This window comes from Canis lupus, chromosome 12 (assembly GCF_048164855.1).
Source record: "Canis lupus baileyi chromosome 12, mCanLup2.hap1, whole genome shotgun sequence".
Classification (NCBI taxonomy): domain Eukaryota; kingdom Metazoa; phylum Chordata; class Mammalia; order Carnivora; family Canidae; genus Canis; species Canis lupus.
In genome coordinates this window covers 43,672,303-43,692,930 of record NC_132849.1, presented here as the reverse complement: position 1 = coordinate 43,692,930, position 20,628 = coordinate 43,672,303, and the positions used below count along the sequence as shown (strand labels likewise).

At 39.7% G+C, this 20,628-nt stretch overlaps 1 protein-coding gene across 8 annotated transcripts in view; it reads left to right on the top strand.

Moving 5' to 3' along the window:
- Positions 1–211: 211 nt before the first annotated feature.
- The window catches only part of ZNF512 (zinc finger protein 512), a 32,905-nt gene continuing 12,488 nt past the window's right edge, over positions 212–20,628 (top strand). For 2 of the 8 annotated variants that reach the window (XM_072771456.1, XM_072771453.1), the window contains exons 1-10: positions 213–368; positions 911–969; positions 13,686–13,870; positions 14,510–14,605; positions 14,905–14,988; positions 15,624–15,748; positions 16,457–16,543; positions 16,958–17,059; positions 17,668–17,835; positions 18,829–19,023. In XM_072771456.1, the coding sequence (XP_072627557.1) occupies positions 339–368; positions 911–969; positions 13,686–13,870; positions 14,510–14,605; positions 14,905–14,988; positions 15,624–15,748; positions 16,457–16,543; positions 16,958–17,059; positions 17,668–17,835; positions 18,829–19,023 (1,131 nt within the window). In that variant the 5' untranslated portion in view covers positions 213–338. Of the gene's footprint in view, positions 369–910; positions 970–13,685; positions 13,871–14,509; positions 14,606–14,904; positions 14,989–15,623; positions 15,749–16,456; positions 16,544–16,957; positions 17,060–17,667; positions 17,836–18,828; positions 19,024–20,628 lie in introns of all 8 variants that reach the window. The other 6 variants (XM_072771461.1, XM_072771459.1, XM_072771454.1 and 3 more) reach the window with 5 other exon arrangements.

The window sequence follows — 20,628 nt, the reverse complement described above, 5'->3', positions numbered from 1 at the left end:
TTGATCTCCATCTAGAAAGATCACTCGTCGTACTGGGTGGGGAATGAAGGGTGGAGGGGCTTTCGGTGTCGGGCAAAGCGATAGAGCGGCAGTTAGGGGTTCCGAGGCCAGGTTGGGGCTCCAAACCCCACCTACAGTTTCCCGGGGCGGGGTCTCAGAGGAGGAAGGCGCGTCACTCACTCCGGCCGCAGCCCCCTCGGAAGCTGCCAGGCGGAAGTAGACGTTCAGACTTGGGATTGGCGGCGCCGACTGCACATCCGGGAGACGAGAGGAGAGCGGAAGTGGCGTTGGTCTGGCCGGAGGCCTTGGATGGATTTGTTAGGCGTGGAGAGGGAGTGATGTCTTCCAGACTCGGTGCAGTACCCGCCGTGAGTTTCTCAGTTTGACCGTTATGCTTTACGGGGAGCGCTGTGGAGCCCGCAGCACGCGGTCCCTTGCTTTTGTCCCATGCTCAGAATTGGTTTTCTCAGAGCCCATCATAGGCCCCACCCTTCTAGGTCAGATCTACCTGTCTCCCTCTTTTCCCACCCACTTATCGCTGACTTGTTCCCCACCTCTCTGGACTCAGTTTCTCGCCAGATTGCTATTAATTTCTATTCCTTTTGTATACCCAGTACATTCCATATCCGTTGTCCTCACTTTTCGCCTCCCTTTAGAATCTTTACCTGGGACAGGGCTTTGGGAATGGGGGAGATGATAGACTACGGTGTTGTCACCTGCCTTAACTCAGTTGGAAGACAAGACGGCACACTTTCCTTAAGAGGTCTTACCTTTTTCCGTTTGAGGTAGCTGCCAGGGGAGAGCTTCATTTCTTCTGGGCACAGGGGGATTTCTTTTTTTTTTTCTCTTTCTTTTGTGGTAAGGGTTCAGAGGTTTCTAGCAATTCACTCATGTGCTTGCGATTTGCTAGACGCCGGAACCCACATCCTTTAAGCAGCAGAGGAGCACGAAGATCGTGGGAGCTAAGAAGTAAGTGAGATTTTCTGGGGTTCATTGACTTTTGAGCACTTGAAGTGTGGCCAGTGTGGTTGAGGAACTGAATTTTTCATTGTATTTAATCTTAACTTTAAATAGCCACCTGTAGTTAGTGCCTACCTGATAGGACAGTGGAGATCTAAACCTAATGTAGGGGAGAAGAACCTAGCTTGCAAAGAAAAGCACAAATTATATTAAAAATGGAATGTATGACTTAGTGTACCTTGCATGTCCTCAGACATCAAATATATACTCATGAATACATTGATGAACAAGGGAAGGATGGATAAAAATGGTTGTAAGAAATCCTTTTATTTTCAGACTGTTTGGCTTTAAGACTGGTTTATTATTTCATAGACCGTGCTAACCTTTTCCGTTTTTGTTAGTACAAAAGGGGTTCTTATTAACTAGATACTCTTTGGAAGGAATTAATTCAGATAACATTTGCTGAATATCTGTTATGTGCCAGCTGTGTAGTAGGTTAGATATACAGATAAAACACAGAATACTCTAAAAGGGGAGATAGGCAAATACATCAACATGATTCGGTGTAAGTAAATATTTTTAAATAGGAATTTAATATAGCATTTGGGGATGGGGAGTGATAGTTCAGAATGGAAGAGTTGCCAGAGCAAGTTACTCCTAAACAGACTTGAAAGTTATTATTCCTTAATAATGCAGTTAGCCAGAAAGAAAAGGTATTTCTTCATAGAGAAATAGAATGTGTGAACAGCTAAAAGCATTAAATGGAATAGCAAGTGGGTAATGGTTAAAAAAATAAAAAGATTAATAGGTCCTTATCTTTAATCTGAATCAAAATCATTGGAATTATGGCATAGGAATCCTTTTTTTTTTTTTTTAAGATTCATTCATTCATTCATTCATTCATTCGAGACAGAGAGATGCAGAGACATAGGCAAGGCGAGAAGCAGGTTCCCTGCAAGGAACCTGATGCAGGACTTGATCCCAGGATCCCGGGATCATGTCCTGAGCCGAAGGCAAATGCTCAACTATTGAGCCATCCAGGCGTCCCAGGAATCCTTTCTAACTGACTTTCTAGGAGATTGTGGAGTTTGAGAACCATTGGTGAGAGGTGAGACCAGAAGGGACTAGAGAATGAAACCCTAGAGAACATCAGCATTTAAGGATTGGGTAGGATGAACAGAGGTGGGCAACCCAGGTGGCTCAGCGGGTTAGCGCTGCCTTAGGCCCAGGGCCTGATCCCCGGGATCCAGGCCCACGTCGGACTCCCTGTATGGGGCCAGCTTCTCACTCTGCCTGTGTCTGTGTCTCTGCATCTCTCTCTCTCTCTCTCTCTCTCTCTGTCTCTCAGGAATAAATAAAATCTTTAAAAAAAAATGAACAGAGGCTGCAAAGGAAATTGAGAAGAACAAAAATAATTTTGTAATGAAGTCTTAAGTAGTTCCACCTGGAGAATGAACTAGAGTCTCTGAAAAATTCTTGATAGGGCAGAAAGGAGTTTGAAAATTGGTTAAACTTCTCACTCTTGTGATTAGAAGCTGAGACTGGGGGAGAGTGCCATAGTCAACAAATTATAAAGTCACTACAATTAAGATCCTATTATTTAAAACAAAATCATTTTCTTGCCATATTTATGGAAAGGGAAGTTTAGGATTAATATGAGATTTTGTAAGCAATCAAGTACCCTCATTTGACAAGTATTGTAAAACACTCGTTTTTGTTGAGTCCTTTGAAAATAAAAGAGACCTAGGGGGAGTGATTTCTTAACCACGTTGATTAATTCCTAAGATGTTAATCATGCTGATCATATGAAGTATTGTTTTTTTAGTTGTTGTTTTTAATGTGCTTGTGCCTATTCATGAGAAGGGATATGGGTATATTTGAGTCCTACACTGACAGTGAAGAAATTCCTATGGTGACAGTTTACTAAGAGGAGTCAGAGGGGACTTGACTCTTATTGGCCTCTTGATACTAGCAAGTCTTCCAAGTAGAGATTTTTCCCATTGTTTTGGATGGTGGGTTTTGGTCCTAGAGTACTGCTAATTCCTGTTAAAATTTTTTATACTTTTACTGAGGTATCATTGAATTACAATAGAATGCATCTTTACAGTATACATATTTAAAGCATACAGTATGATCAGCTCTTTTTTTTTTTACATTTTTTTTTTAAAGATTGTGTTATTTATTCATGAGACACACTGAGAAAGAGAAAGAGAGAGAGAGAGAGAGTCAGAGACACAGGCAGAGGGAGAAGCAGGCTCCATGCAGGGAGCCTGACGTGGGACTTGATCCCGGGTCTCCAGGATCAGGCCCTGGGCTGAAGGCGGCGCTAAACGGCTGAGCCACCCCAGCTGCCCTTTTTTTACATTTATTAAATTTAAATTCAATTTGTCAACATAGAGTATAACACCCAGTGCTCATCCCATCAAGTACCCTCCTCATTGCCCATCTCCCAGTTACCCCATCCCCCCCACCAACCTCCCCTTTTTCAATCCTTTGTTTGTTTCTCAATTAGGAGTCTCATGGTTTGTCTTCCTTTCTAATTTTTCCCACTCAATTCCCCCCTTTCCCTTATAATCCTTTTCACTATTTCTTATATTCCATGTATGAGTGAAACCATACTGATTAGCTTTGACATATGTAAATAACCGTAACAGTGTCACCACAGTCCAGATAACATTTCTATCCCTCCCCCAAGTTTTTTTTTGGTTCCTTTGTCATCCATTCCTTTCTCTACTCCTGTTCCCAGACAACACTGACCTTTCTTTCTGTCACCATACTGTGGTTTGCATGTTCTAGTATTTTATATAAATGAAATCAGGTAGTATGTTCTATTTTTGCATGATTTTTTTTCATTCAAAATAATGGTTTTGAATGAGAACTAATTTTTATTGCTGAATAGAATTTCATTATAGATATACCATGATTTGTTTAGCCATCTTCCTTGATGGACATTTGGGTTATTTTCATTCTGGGAGTATTAAAGTAAAGCTGTTCTGAACATCCATGAGCACATCTCTGTGTGGGAAATATTTTTTTTCTTTTTCTCTTGATAAATACCTGAGATGATACTGTTTTACCAAGATATGCCATCTTAGGTTGATTGGTCATGTCTGGAGTATGTTAAACTTTTAAAAAAAATTGCCTGTTTTCCAAATTGGTGGTATAATTTTATATTACTACCAGCAGTGTATAGGAATAAGTCTTTACTTTTAGCCAATTTTAAGGGTGTATAGTGGTGTTTCATTGTGATTTTAGTTAACATTTTCCTGATGAATAGTGATATAGAACATCTGTTCATGTGCTTAATTAGCCTTTCATATATCTTCTGGGAAGTACCTGTTCATATCTTTTTCCCATTTAAAGATTTTGTTTTTGGGGTTCCTGGGTGGCTCAGCAGTTGAGCGTCTACCTTTGGCTCAGGGTGTAATCCCCGAGTCCGGGGATCCCGGCATTGAGTCCTGCATCGGGCTTCCTGTATGGAGCCTGCTTCTCCCTCTGCCTGTGTCTCTGCCTCTCTCTGTGTCTCTCATGAATACATAAATAAAATCTTAAAAAAGAAATAAAGATTTTGTTATTTATTTACTTGATAGAATATGAGAGAAGGAATGAACACAAGTAGGGAGAGGGGTAGAGGGAGAAGCCGACTCTTTGCCAAGCAGGAAGCCTGACTTGGGGCTTGATCCCAGGACTGGATCATGACCTGAGCTGAAGACAGAAGCTTAACCGAGACACCCAAGCACCCCTCTTTGGCCCATTTAAAAAAGTTGAGTTGTCTGTCTTGCTATGGAATTGTAGTATTTTTAAAAATTATATTCTGAATACAGTATCTTTGATAGATGTGTCTTGAATATTTTCTTCCAGTCTCTGGTTTGCATTTTATTTTTCTTAATGGTATTTGTATGTATGTATGTATGTATGTATGTATGTATGTATGTATTATTTACTTTTAAAGATTATTTACTTTTAAAACACTGAGCCACCCAGGCATCCCTTTAATGGTGTGTTTTAAAGATCAGTAGTGTTAATCCAATCATGAAATGGGCAAAAGACATGACAGAAATTTCACAGAGGAAGACATAGACATGGCCAACAAGCACATGAGAAAATGCTCCGCATCACTTGCCATCAGGGAAATATAAATCAAAACCACAATGAGATACCACCTCACACCCATGAGAATGGGGAAAATTAACAAGGCAGGAAACCACAAATGTTGCAGAGGATGTGGAGAAAGGGGAACCCCCCTACACTGTTGGTGGGGATGTGAACTGGTGCAGTCACTCTGGAAAACTGCATGGAGGTTCCTCAGAGTTAAAAATAGATTTGCCCTAGGACCCAGCAAATCTATTTATGCTGGGGTTTCACCCCAAAGATACAGATGCAGTGAAATGGCAGGACTCCTGCACCCCAATGTATATAGCAGCAATGTCCACAATAGCCAAACTGTGGGAGGAGCCTTGGTGTCCATTGAAAGATGAATGGATAAAGAAGATGTGGTCTATATATACAATGGAATATTACTCAGCCATTAGAAATGACAAATACCCACTGTTTGCTTCGACGTGGATGGAACTGGAGGGTATTATGCTGAGTGAAGTAAGTCAGAGGACAGACATTATATGGTCTCATTTATTTGGGGAATATAAAAAATAGTGAAAGGAATTAAAGGAGAAAGGTGAGAAAATGAGTGGGAAATATCAGTGAGGATGACAGAATATGAGAGACACCTAACTGGGAAACAAGGGGTGGTGGAAAGGGAGGTGGGCCAGGGGTTGGGGTGACTGGGTGATGGGCACTGAGGGGGACATCTGACAGGGTGAGCACTGGGTTATGCTATATGTTGGCAAATCGAACTCCAATAAAAAAAAATACAATAAATTTAAAAAAATTAATTAATTTAAAAAATCAATAGTTTTATTTATTTTTTAAAGATTTAGTGTTTAGTTTACCAAGAAAAGGGATGAGCAGAGGGAGAGAATTCTGAGCAGACTCCCAGCTGTGTGTGGGGCCCAACTTGAGGCTCTATCCCAGGACTCTGAGATCATGACATGACCTCAGCTGAAGCCACTCAATTAACTTAGCACCGAGGCGCCTTGAAGACCAACAGTTTTAATTTATCATCAAAAATAATTAAAATGTTATTTTTTCCTTCTATATGTCATGCTTTTTTTGTATGTATTTGAGAAAACCTTGCCATCCCCATTTGCAAAGATTTTCTCCTTTTCTAGACTTTTTAGGTTTTACATTAGATATATAACTCGTTTAGAGTTAATTTTTTGTGCATGGTGTGTCCTAAGAATCAATGCCAATTTCTTTAAATTTTGTATATTCTGTTGTTAAGACTTTCTTTTCCTTATTCAATTGCATTGGCACCTTGGTCAGTAATTATGTAAACGTATATATGTGTGGGTCTGTTTCCGGACTTCTTATTCTGTTCCGCTGGTGTATATATCTATCTTTTTGCCAATACTAAAACTGTCTTGATACTGTGAGATTAGAGTAAGTCTTGAAATCAGATAGGGTAAGTCATCTAACTCTATTGTTCTTTTTAAAAGTTTGTTTATTTATTCTAGTTTCTTTGTCTTTTTACATAAATTCTAGAGTTAGTTTGTCAATTTCTATAAAAAGAAGCATGCTGGAGTATTGATGAGTATTATATATTGAATCAGTATATCAGTTTGGGGAGAATTGCAATTTTAACAATACTGAGTTTTCTGACTTATGAGCATGCTGTATTTTTCCTTTATTTAGATCCCTAACTTCTCTCACCAACATGCTGTAGTTTTCATTATAAGAGTCTTGGTTATCTTTTGTTCGATTTGTTCTTAGGTGTTTTTTTTGTGTGTGTGTTTTTAATATTACTGTAAATAATAACTTTTAATAAGTCCATTTCTAGTTGCTTGCTGCTAATATGTCAGTCTAGCCACAGGATTGTCAATTTTGTTGATCTTTTTAAGAACCAGATTTTCTGTGCTGTCCTAATTCATGAATTCCTCCTCTTTGTTATATTTTTCCTTCTATTTTGGGTTTACTTTGCCCTTTGTAAGGTATCTTAAGATGAAGTCTTGTCAGGAAATTAGATTTTAGGTCTAATTTTGTAATAGGAGTATTTAGAGCTTTTAAGTTTCCTTCTGAGTGCCGCTTTGGTTGCAATCCACAAATTTTGATATGTGTATTTTTGTTGTTACTTTGTATTTCTCTTGTGATTTCTTTTTGACCTATGAATTATTTACAAGGAGATTATTTAATTTCAGGATTTATTTTTTATTTTTATTTTATTTTATTTTATTTTTTATTTTTTTGAGTATTTTTTATTTTAAATATCTTACTGATCTTGATTTCTAATTTAATTCTGATGTGGTCAGAGAATACACGTACTATTTTCCTCTTTTTATTTTGTTAAAGATTTTATTTATTTATTCATGAGACAGAGAGAGAGATAGAGAGAGAGGCAGAGACACAGGCAGAGGGAGAAGCAGGTTCCATGGAGGGAGCTGGACATGGGACTCGATCCTGGGTCTCCAGGATCAGGCCCTTGACTGAAGGCAGCGCAAAACCACTGAGCCACCGGGGCTGCCCGATTTTCCTCTTTCTAAGTTTAGAGTTATGCTCTATCTTGTTGAATGCACAATGTCTACTTGAAAAGCATGTATATTCTGTAGTTGTTGAATGTGGTGCTCAATAAAGTGATCTGGAATAAGGTAGCTAATATTGTTCAGATCTTCTATGTCTTTACTGACTTTTTGTCTAGTTCTATCACTTCCTGAAAGAAGAAGGTCTTAAAATTTCCTTCTAAGACTGTAGAATTGTTATTTTTTTGCTTTAATTCTATCAGTTTTGCTTTGTGTACTTTGATCCTCTACTGCTAGCCACATAAAATGAGGAATTGTGTCTTTGTGATGATTTGTTACTTTTATCATTATGATATGTGTCTATTTCTATCTCTGGTGATACTCTTGTCTTGAAGTCTGTTTTATCTGGTATCAAAATAGCCATTTCAGACTTCTTCTGTTTGCTGATTGTGTAGTTTAATTTTTTCATCCATTTATTTCCAGTCTCTATATGTTTTTACACTGAAAGTGTGGGGACACATGGCTGGCTCAGTCGGAGGAGCATTTGACTCTTGATCTCCGGGTCACGAGTTCAGGGGCCACATTGGGTATAGAGATTACTTAAATGTATTTTAAAAAAAGAAAAGAAAGTCTGCCACTTTTGGCACAATTTACACTTAGTTGACCCTTGAACAACACAGGGGTTAGGGATGCTGACCACAACACAGTTGAAAATCCACTCCCCCCAAAAGTAACTACTAATAGCCTATTGTTGCTGGAAGTCTTACTGATCACATGAACAATTAACACATATTTTGTGTGTTATACATATTATATACTATGGTGTTCTTACAATAAAGTAAGCTAGAGGAAATAAAATATTATTAAAATGACAAGGAAAAGGGGGCACCCGGGTGGCTCAGTGGTTGAGTGTATGCCTTTTGCTCAGGTTGTGATCCCAGGGTCCTGAGATTAAGTCCTGCATCGGGCTCCCTGTGGGGAGCCTGCATCTCCCTCTACCTATGTGTCTGCCTCTCTCTCTTTCTGTGTCTCATGAATAAAAAATCTTTTTTAAAAAGTTTATTTATTTATTGACATTTACAATACTGTACTGCATATTAAATAAAATCCATGTATAAGTGGATCCATACAGTTCAGACCCGTGTTGTTCAAGAGTATTACTAGAGTACTAAAGTATTGCCTTTTTATTCACTCTTAAACAGTCTCTGACTTTTTAACTGGAGTGTTGAGACCATAAACATTTATTTTTTTTATTTTTATTTTTTTTAACATGTAACATTTTTAACATTTATTGAGGATTCTTGCCCAAATCTGGAGACCATAAACATTTAAATTAATTATTGATATGGTTGGATTTAGGTCTGCCATTTTATTACGTGTCTTTGTACCCTGTTTTTTCCTTTATACCTTCTTTTGGATTATTTGAATATTTGGTGCCTGATTTTAGTTTACTGATTTTTGACTCTTTCTCTTTTCTCTCTTTCTCTTGTGTGTAGTGGTTGCTCTAGGAAGTATAATATACATACCTATTGTTTCATAGCGTTGAGTTAATATGCTACCACTTTGCTTAAATGTAGAAGCTTTACAACCATATAGATTGTTTAACCACTGCCTGCTGACCAATAAGTTATAGCTATCATAAGTATTACATTTACATATGTTGAAAACTCTACCAGAGAATGTTAAAAATTTGTTTTAAAGAGTGTTTTCTGTTGTTGTCATTGTTAACGTATTTACCCAGCTATTTACCATTTCTTTTGCTCTTCGTGCTTAAAAATCCAGATTTCTCTCTGGCATCTTTTTCCTTCATCATATCTGGAATAATTTCCATTAACATTTCTCATAGAGCAGGTCTGCTAACAACAAATTTTCGTTTTCTCTTTTTCTTGTGAAGAAGTATATCTAAGCATTATTTTCACTGAGTATAGAATTTTGGTTTGCCAAATCATTTTTCTTAGGATTTTATTTTATTTTTTTTTAATTTTATTTATTTATGATAGTCACACAGAGAGAGAGAGAGAGAGAGGCAGAGACACAGGCGGAGGGAGAAGCAGGCTCCATGCACCGGGAGCCCGACGTGGGATTCGATCCCAGGTCTCCAGGATTGCGCCCTGGGCCAAAGGCAGGGGCTAAACCGCTGCGCCACCCAGGGATCCCTTTTCTTAGGATTTTAAAGATGTTATACTATCTTCTGTTCTCCTTGGTTTCTGTTGAGAATTCTGTGATCAGTCAAACCATTGTTTCCTATATGTGATACGTCATTTAAAAAAAATATTTTCTTCATTATTTGAGAGAGAGAGACAGAGATAGCAAGAGAGAACATAAGAAGGGAGAAGAAGGATAAGCAGGCTATATGCTCAATGTGGGGCTCGATCCCAGTGTCTGAGTCTAAGGCAGACTCTTAACCAAGTGAACCACCCAGGTGCCCCTGTAATATGTCATTTTTAAAGCTGCTTTCTAGAATTTTAAAAAATCTTTGGGTCTGAACAGTTTCTTTCTTTCTTTCTCTTTCTTTCTTTCTTTTCTTTCTTTTTTTTTTTAAAGATTGTATTTATTTATTCATGAGAGACGAGGAAAGAGGCAGAGACACAGGCAGAGGGAGAACCAGGCTCCCTGCAAGGAGCCTGTAGTGGGACTCGATCCTGGACCCTGGATCATGCCCTGAGCCAAAGGCAGACACTCAACCACTGAGCCACCCGGCGGGCATCCTGGTTTTGAACATTTTCATTAAGATGTGTCTAGGTGTGTTTTTCTTTGAGTTTATCTTGTTGAGTATTTGTTGAGTTCCTAGAATCTGTAAATTTATGTCTCATTAATTTCGGTGATTTTCTACCATAAATTTTTCAAATGTATTTTTGTGCCACAGTCTCTTTTTCCTTTCCTTCTGGGATTGTGGCTACACTTAAGTTAGACCTTTTGGTATTGACCCACAGGTGGTTGGGGCTCTGTTTACTCTTTTTCAACCTTTTTCCTCTTTGTTTTTCAGATTGGATGATTTGTCTTCAAGTTCTTTCCTTTGTCATCTCCATTCTATTATTGAGCCCATTCTGGTTTTATTTCAAACATTGTATTTTTCAGTTCTAAAATTTCAATTAGTAGTTTGCCTGGGTGGTTAAGTATCTACTTTCAGCTTAGGTCTTGATTCTAAGGTCCTTGGATCGAGCTCCACATCAGGCTCTCTGCTGAGGGAGAGTTTCTCCCTCTCCTTCTGCCTCCTGCTCTCCCTGCTTGTACATGTGGTCTCTCTTTCTCTGTCAAATAAATAAATAAAATATATTTAAAAATTCAAGTAGTTCTTTCTTATGGTTTTTATTTTTCTCAGAATTTCTACCTTGTCCTTCATTTCAAATGTGTATTCCTGTATTGCATGGGGCATAGTTATAATTGTTGCCCTAAATTTTTTATACTTCTCGCATCTGGATCATCTTGGGGTTGACATTTGTTCATTTCCTATTCCTTTCAGAATTATGCACATTTTCCGATTTTTTGTGTATTACATCATTATGGAATTTATTCCTAAGATAGTGAATGTTATTTGTATAGACTTTGGGTCTTTTTATAATTTTCTGGGGGATTGACTAATTGAATTCAAATAAATAAAAAAGAATCTTCTGGGTGATCATTGCTGTTTTTCTTTTAGCAAGTAACCTGTTCAGACCATAGTTCTGTCTTGCTTTCTGAGGGTATTGGTTCAGTCTTAGTTTCATTCTTTGAGTCTTTGCTATGTTGGTTTACCTCTGCTTAAATTGCTTAGGGGTTCGTCTGAGACTTTTTCAGGTATTTCAAGTCTTGTTTCATTTCTCCAAGCTTTTGATACATTGGTTTGGGTCTGTCTTTTACTAGCAGCTCGCAGGTTAATCTGGTGTGCAGCTTGTTCATATCTTATTTCATTTTTCAAAGCCTTTGCTAAGCTGGTTTGGGTATGCTCCACATATATGAGATTTGGAATTAAGCCATGATTTGTGTAGATTCATACAGAGAATTATGAGATCATCCTCCTTGTCTGTCTCTTCTCCACAGTTTTCTTACACAGTTTTGTCCATGGAGATCCCTTTTCCAGGTTTCTCTTGCCAGAAAGATAGAGTTTCTAGAGTTTCTATTAGAATTTAGGCTGCCTATGCTGCTCTGCAAATGGGGCCCACCCTTAATTGCAGAGCCATGTGAGGAAAAACAAAAAATGGGGAAACACATTCAATATGAGTCACTTCTCCTGATTTTGATTCCCCTCCACAATCCACCTGCTTTGTTTACTTTTCGGAGTCGAGGATTTTCAGTTGTGATCAGCAGGAGGGATGGGTCGTAGTGGCCTTATGCACTGCGGCAGAATGATAACTTCACTGTATTAAACTTTTTTGTAATTTTGGATCTCATGTGCAAAGAACTGAAAATCATTCTTCCCTGTTCATAGCATACTGACATCAGCAGTCCCTAGTATTTTGTTTTCTTTATTTCGATTCCCTTTCAAAGACAACGGTGTTAGCGAGTTTGATATTTGTCCTTAAATATTTATGAATCCTTGTAAAGTAGCTAGTGTTGTTTACATGTATACTAGTTTTTAATTTACCACATTGAAGTTAAATCTTGTTCTATTACTTTTTCCTTTTTCTTCTAATTTATTTATTTTTGGACAGAGAGAGTGTGCATGTGTGTACATGCTCAGGGTAGAGGGTAGAGGGCACTGGGAGAGGGAGAGAGAGTCTCGAGCTGATTCAGCGCTGAGCAGTGAGTCTGACTCAGGGCTCGATCTAACAGCCCTGAGGTCAGGGCCTGTGCCAAATCTGAGTCAGATGCTTAATGAGCTGTGCCACCCAGGCACCCTTGTTTTCTAATTTTCATTCACCAGTATGCTTTTCAGTTATGTTCATGTCTTATGTATAGAAAAGGTTTGTTGCTGGGACGAGTGGATGGCTTAGGGTGTGATCCTGGGATTCAGGGATCGAGTCTCGCATTGGGCTCCTTGAAGGGAGTCTGCTTCTCCCTCTACCTATGTTTCTGCCTCTCTTTCTCTTTCTGTGCCTCTCATGAATAAATAAATAAAATCTTTAAAAAAAGAGAAAGTTTGTTGCTTCCAACAACTACATACTATTCCATAACAGGCATATATCACATTTTATGTATAGATTTTCTTAAGAAAGGTCATCTGTGTTACTTCTAACTCCTTCCTACCACAAACCTCTATGTGATTCTTATCTGGTCTACCTCTAACGTGTTATCTTGAATCTGCCAACTTACCTATACTACCAAACTCTCGTTCAAGTCCTTTTACCTCTTCCCTGTACTGTTAACCCCTCTTCCTTTATTCACTCTTCCTCCATGGGCCATCTTCCTTTTTTTTTTTTTCTTTTCATCTTCCATATAGCATTCAGAGTGACCGTTCTAAACCATAGACCTAACACAGGCCTTACACAGATCTTTAGCTGGAAAAGGGAATGTCTCGAGGTCCTTGGACAATACTTTGAGAACTGCTGCTCTTCTGTGCATTCTGAACCACCTAGAAGACACTTTGTAGTTAATAATATCTGTTAACTACATAGTTACTGGTCTTAGATTTGAAAATTTGGATCTGGCTTACCTCAGACAAGGTAGCAGTGTTCCTTGAACTATGGGAGCTAAGAATCATGTTGCCTAAGTGAGACAGGATAACTGTGACACCAGGTTTAGGGAGAAGGCTAAGGTAGAGGGAAGATGGGTCAAACGAGGGCCCCACAAACTGTTCTTTTCCTCCTGTAGTCTCAGGGATACTATTTAGTTACTGTGCTTCTGTCAGAGAAATAGGGAGGCCTGAACATACCTGGTTCCAGATCCAGGAGCTCTTCTGAAGGGTCATAGAACACATAGAACACATATTACCTTGACTTCTTTCTTTTCTTTGATCAACCTAGGACAGAATGCCTATATGGGCTGCAGAATGATCATGAATGGACTGCTTTCTCATTATAATGAAGTATAATAATTTTATATACTGCATTTGATCAACGATTGTAGTTGTTAGATTACAATCTCAATTCTGTTTTTATTATGAAGTTTCTTAGTTTTTGCATAGATAACCAACTTGTCTTCTGAGGATATAAATAATTAAAGGAACTTAACTCTAGATCCTCCTTTGTGGTATATATATCTATATATCTATATATATCTATGTCGTATTAATAGCAGGCTGCAGTGCTCCATAAAGGATAATAGTTTCCAGTACACTATCCCTCACGATGACTCCTTAAGCGGCTCATCATCTGCCTCTTCATGTGAGCCAGTGAGTGATTTTCCACCATCCTTCCGAAAATCTACCTACTGGATGAAGATGAGAAGGGTCAAGCCAGCTGTTGCTTCCCGTGTCGAAGGTATCAGTATCTCTGTCATGTTTCAAAGGCAGAGTACTCCCCAGGGAGCTGTTGTAAATGGCTCTTAAAGTATTAAGTATCACATATGTGTTTCTCACATTTGTGTTAGGCTGCCACATACTATCAGCTTTGTGAACTGTCCTTCTATCTTAGAGTGAAATTCTGCTAATCTTAGTCCTGTAGGTTAGACCAGTGTCAGCCTGTCCCCTAAAAATGATTTGGATCTCTTTCCCACTGTTCCAGTTTGATCCTCTGTCGATGCTTAGGGTGATTCTAGGTACAGTTGTCTTGGTGGGCATGGTGTCAAGGGTCCTGAGCAGCCCTTTTCCTGGAACAATTCTTCTTCAGTGTGAGCCTCGATTCAAGACCAAAGAAAGGACACTGCCTTCAGGCTCTTATTATTCATAGGGAACAATTGATCTCTTGGGATGGAGAATAGTGAAAAGGGAAAAGGGGAGGTTGTGTAAGTTGGTGAAGTTTTACCAACTTCCCTAAAAATGTCACAGCACCTCTGTGAGGCCTGTGCTCGCTCGTGAGCTTTCTCTGTGGTGGTCTTGTGAGTGATGTTTTGAAGGCAGGCCAAGATGTTCACTTGGAAGCCATACTGAGGGTTTTGTTTGTTTTCCTCTGGTATTTCAGGGTCTGGTGGAATATCAACCAAAGGAAAAAGGAAACCCAGGCAGGAAGAAGATGAAGATTATCGAGAATTTCCTCAGAAGAAGCATAAGCTTTATGGTAAGGGAGTAGTGTGGCTCATTCTCTTTCCTTCGGTGCCTGGGCTTTATTCCTTAGAGGTGAAAGAGAGAAAGCCCTTAGGTTTTGACCCTTGGAACCCTAGTGAGCCTTTTGATTTTTTGGCAAGGAATGGCTTCCGTCCTGACCTTACCTGTTGTTTTTTTCTGTTACAACTTAAGAGGGTCAGTTGGTTGAGGGAGTGGGGCACAGGGTATTGGGAAGAGGAGGGAAGAGATTTTGGTAGTAGAGAAGGGGTAGCAAGGTGATATGTTAGGCTTCAAGTTTCTGTCTTGCGTCAGGGAGGAAGCAACGGCCTAAAACTCAACCTAATCCCAAATCCCAGGCTCGTCGTATTCGGAAGGAACCACCAGTTTATGCAGCAGGTATGTTTTCTGCTGGACGCATTGGGTACCTAGTGCTCACACTCTTGGTGGTGGCGGCGGTGGTGGTGGTATTAAAGGAATGATGTAGCAGGGTTTCTTTAAGGAGGCAGTTCTTAAGGGCATGAGTTTGGAAACCAGTCAGACACTTGTTGAAGTTTGGCTCTTAATTAGCTTTCTGGCCTGCTGCCCTCTAGTTAACTTCTGCAAGCTTCAGTTTCCTTGCTCTCCATAGGGGTAATGAAGACAGAATTTTCGAGGAGACTAAATGGGACAAAAACACTTCACAAAGTCTCAAGCACACCTGTGGCTTGCTATATATCTCGGATCCCGCTGTTAGATGCTGCTAGGAAAATGTTGCCCATTGTCAGTCGTACCTCAATAAAGCTAGAAAAAACATGGCGCTTAGAGCTTTTGAGTGGTTCTTAGATGGTTTTTATCATGGGGAACGAAGTAGGAGTTTCAGAAACTCCTGATTGTCTGAAAACAGATTATCTGTAGAAATCATCTGCAGCAAGGTTCTTTTCCCCAGGAAGGGGGGGAAACCATTTTATGATACTTTTACTAAGCTTCAGGATTTGCTTTTCCTGTCCAGAGAATTGTGAAGATTATGGGATGTTCCTTTTTCTCCTTTGTAGGCAGTTTGGAGGAACAATGGTACTTAGAAATCGTGGATAAAGGCAGTGTCTCCTGTCCTACCTGCCAGGCGGTAGGGAGGAAGACAATAGAGGGCTTAAAGAAACACATGGAGACGTGCAAACAGGTTAGAGATTTTGTGGCATTTTGTGATGGTTGTGATCTTTTCCCATACCTTAGACATCTTTCGCCGTCAGGTATACTGATTACACAGGAGAAAAAGCAGCATTGTGTTATAAGGAAAACCTAAGCTTTTGAGTCTGACAGACTTGGGTTTGAATCTTCACTCAGCCGCTCACTGTCGTTTAGCTTTTCAAATGTGGGCCTTGGTTTTCTCATTTAAAAAAAGAGAGAGAAAGGGTACCCCGGGTGGCTCAGCAGTTTAGCATTGCCTTGCCTAGGGCGTGATCCTGGAGACCTGGATCGAGTCCCATGTGGGGGGCTCCCTGCATGGAGCCTGCTTCTCCCTCTGCCTGCGTCTCTGCCTCTCTCTCTCATGAGCAAATAAATAAAATCTTAAAAAACAATAGAGAAAAAATTATTTTGTGTAGTCCCAGAGAGGTTAAGAAAGAAAGAATATGTGCTAAGTGCCCATCCCATCACTCCACAAATAATTGACACTTAGTAAATGGTAATTCTTGCTACTTTAAAAATGCGTTGCAGTTTACTTCTTTACCCTTGAGGACATGACACTGAGGTTGTGGGATTTTGAGATTCATTGACTGTTGAGTTTGGGAAATGAGGGAGATACAGACAAGAGCTTCTGAGTAGGATTTTGTAACATTCTGTTTCTCCGTTGAACAGCCTGGCACTGAGCAGTCTTTCTTCCTCGTAGGAAATGTTTACTTGTCATCATTGTGGGAAACAGCTTCGTTCACTGGCAGGGATGAAGTATCACGTCATGGCAAATCATAATAGCTTGGTAAGAGTATCTTCGGTACCGTATGAGCCTGTGTGGTTGGTGTTTGGATGTCTTTACACAGATAAGTGTGGATAACCCAGCGGAGGTGCCTAGGTTCTGGGGCTTTATAGCGGTCTAAAAACACCCTTTCGATAGAAGAGTTACACAAAATGAAATCCTTGGTGGGTATTTGTGTGTTTTGGTTAGCCTCAAGGGTTCATCTCCTGGAAGATAGAGCCTCTGAACTCTTATTTGCATTGCATTTGCTTCCTTGTCTGTCTAGGAGAAGATGGAGAAAGCCGGGAGTCAGATAACTAAGCTTCATGGGCATCGGCTTAGGTGCTAGTCCAGTCCTTGATTCTCCTATGATATAATTTTTTTCTGTATCTGTCTTTCCTGTGAATCATCTTCTTGTCTGCTTCTCTTGCTTTCTAGCCCATTTTGAAGGCGGCTGGAGATGAAATAGACGAGCCAAGTGAGAGGGAACGGCTCCGAACGGTTCTAAAGAGACTGGGAAAGCTCAGGTGCATGCGTGAGGTAAGAGCCCAGGGACAGCACCTCCTTCGGCCTGGAGTCTTGAGTCAATGTCTTTCTGTTACTTTCTTCCATTTCTCCTCCTTCTCTCTTGTAGACCTTGTCTGTGTCACCTTACAGCATAAGAGTGGCTCCTGCTTTTCCAGGTGTTTTGAATTCATTAATAGTTCTTTATTTTCTTTCTCATCTCCACAAACTTATTTTTCTCCCCTTTCCCTTTGTTTGGAGGTGTTTCTTGACCATCTTTCTTCAGTGTGATGAAAAGGCTCCTAGCAGTCTCCTTGTGAGGAGCTTTGGCATTGCTGGGTGTTTGCTACTGGGGTGCAGTTGAGTCACAGACCAGAGAGGACGCTTTGCCACGGAGGAGACGGACAGTGCTAGTTTACTGAATGCCGACTCAACTGATTGAACATGACTCTTGGTGGTAGACAGGACAGCTGTTAGGGCAGGGACAAGGGACAAGGAAGGGTTGTGCAAATGGGAGATGTTGGAGAGGGTCTAGCGATATCAGAGGATCTGTGTGGTGGTTGAGTCCTTTGTGGCTGTTTAGAAATTGAGAAATCACGTCAAAAGATGTAAGATTATAGTTCAGGCCTCTCTCCTGTATTCAGAGCTGTTCTAGTAGCTTCACCAGCATCATGGGATATCTGTACCATGTCAGAAAATGTGGCAAAGGGGCTGCAGAGCTGGAGGAGATGACCCTGAAATGTCACCACTGTGGAAAGCCATATAAATCGAAGGCTGGACTTGCGTATCACCTGAGGTCAGAGCATGGGCCTGTGAGTACTGATTACTTTCCAGACCCTGTTTGGGGATCTATTTTGTGGTGACTACTTACCTTACATCCTCCCATACATCTTTGGTTCCTCATTTGTATCCCTTTTTAATCTTTGAATGCTTTTGTTTTCTCTTTCGTGTTTTTCCTTGGTTCTCTAATTTCTGCCTTTTGAACATAATTAGGTTAGAGAAATCAAAGTTCACTGTATAATCTGTGCAGAAGTAAACTCATTATTATATTTTTAAAGCGTAAGGCATTCCCCTTTAGCTAGAAATTTTGTGGAATTCTCTGTCCAGCTCGTCTTCTATCCCCATTGTTTTGTTTTGACTTTTTTTTTCTTGATTTCTAGGCTTGCCCCACTCCTGTTTTTTTTCTTTTTTCAAGGTAAATCAATGGTCCCATTTTTTAGTGTACAGTTTATAAGAGTTTTGACAAATCCATACAGTTGTATAGTCCCCACCACAGTCAAGATATAGAAGGATTTGACCACTGATCTATTTTCTGTCCCTATAGATATGCTTTTAAAAATTAGATCTACAAAGTACCTTCACATCAGCGTGTAGATTAGCGTTTGATTGAATAACTGGTGACTGTGGCCTAGTCAGGGTAACACATCAAAAAACCATCACACTCAGCATGACATAAATTTCCTTCTTTGGTTTCTTCTAGAAATTTTAGAGTAATATGGTTTATATTTGATTCATTTTCAGTTACTTCTTATATGTACTATGAGATATGGATTGAGGTTCATGTCTTTGCACATGGCTATGTCTTGACCCTTAACTACTTCGCTTATTGAAGGAACAGATTTTATCCTAAGAAGTTTTTTCTTTTTTCCAATAAAATATGCATTAAGGTGGTGGAGCTTTATGCTAATGGAAAGCAAGCAAGTAAATAGCTTTGGTACTTAGAGCAGGAGGGATAGCTTTTAATCATTGGCTCTTAATGAACCCCACTTCTCAGGCCTGTGTTTTGCTATGTCTCATTCTTGCAGATCTCATTCTTTCCAGAGTCAGGACAGTCAGAGTGCTTAAAAGAGATGAGCCTGGAGCCAAAGAGTGGGGGTCGAGTTCAGAGGCGTTCTGCCAAGATAGCTGTGTACCACCTGCAGGAGCTGGCTTCTGCTGAACTGGCCAAGGAATGGCCTAAGAGGAAGGTGCTTCAGGATTTGGTACCTGATGATCGGAAGGTAAAGTAGAAACTTGTATTAATTTAGAACCATGTCTAATACTGTGCTTATGTACGGAAAAGTAAATGCGCTTGAGTACATGATAAATGATATTTTGCTTCTTTATTTTTAGAGATGGGATATGTTTAATCCACTTTCAGTGTTTGGATTCATGTGGGTCCTAGAGAGACAGTCTGTTCCAGAAGTTTCTTAAGGAACCCCATTATTTCTGGTCTACTTCCTGAGGGAACCAGAATTCCCAGATTAGTCTTTTGCTTAGTTGTTGCCCAGCATGTTTCCACTTTGTTAGTTCACGTGTGGGAGTCTATATTTAGTTAATGCTTTCCATTTGTTTTTCTAGCCACAGAACTCCTCTCCCCACGCACTCTTTTTTCCAAATGAAAGCTTATCTAAAACACCAGTATGTGAAATAACTGAAAATGGAGTCACTCCAAATAACTAGAGGTAGTGAGCCCAAAGCCTTGTCTACTTGGCCTTCTCCTTGATACTTTTATCATTACCTCCATGGTTCCAAGTGTACTTGTGAGTGGTACAGAACCCAGCTTGAAAGCCTTTGGGGTTTTTTGTTCGTTTGTTTTTTGTTTAAATCATTTATGTATTTGACAGAGAGTGAGAGAGCACAAGCAGGGGGAACAGCAGAGGGAGAAGGAGAAGCAGGCTCTCCACTGAGCAGGGAGCCCAATGTGGGGCTCAATTCCAGGACTCTGGGATCTTGACCTGAGCTGAAGGCGGACGCTCAAAGGGCTGAGCCACCCAGGTGCCCCTGGAAGCCTTTGGTGTAAAACAGATCAAAGACCAGAGGAACATTATTTGGCCAAGAGGAGACAAGGGGTATATGACTTAATGGGAGTAGTCATTCGAGAGCTTGGAGGATATACAGTAAGGATTAAGATTAGAGCTAAGGACCTATTACTCTCCATGGTATGGAGAAGAATAGTTTAGATTTGGCCTAGGGCTTTCACTCATGTGAGGGGAATGTCATAATTTATATGAAAATTTGTCAAATCTCAGAAGTTGATACCTCTTATTTGGCCTAAAAATCAGTCCAAGGAGTAATTGAATATCAAGGCATCCTGTCTTGTTTCAGACTTATTGCTATTTCCTGCCACAGGCTAAAGTATATGGTTATCTAAATTCGGTTTAAATGTGAATTTTATGCATTGGTAAGTACATTGTGATATTATAGTCTCATCTGTGCATGGTCTGTCGTAGGGAATTTAACATAAATATTTGTTAGCTCATTGATAAGTTTTGATAGTCTTATCTAGCAGCTACTTTACTAAAATCATCTGTTTTGTTTCGACATTGTGTAGGCTAAGGGAATTATTTTGATTTTTTAAACTAAAAATTCAGGGGAATCTGGGTGGTTCATTCTTAAGTGTCCAGCTCTTGATTTCGGCTCAGGTCATGATCTCAGGGTTGTGAGATTGAGCGAGCCCCATGTCAGGTTTGCACCGGGCATGGAGCCTGCGTAAGATTCTCTTCCTTTCCATGTGCCCCTCCCAAATAAAATAAAATAAAATAAAATAAAATAAAAAAGATAGATAAGATAAGATAAGATAAGATAAGATATTAATTTGTTTGAATAGATTATACATTGTTGTC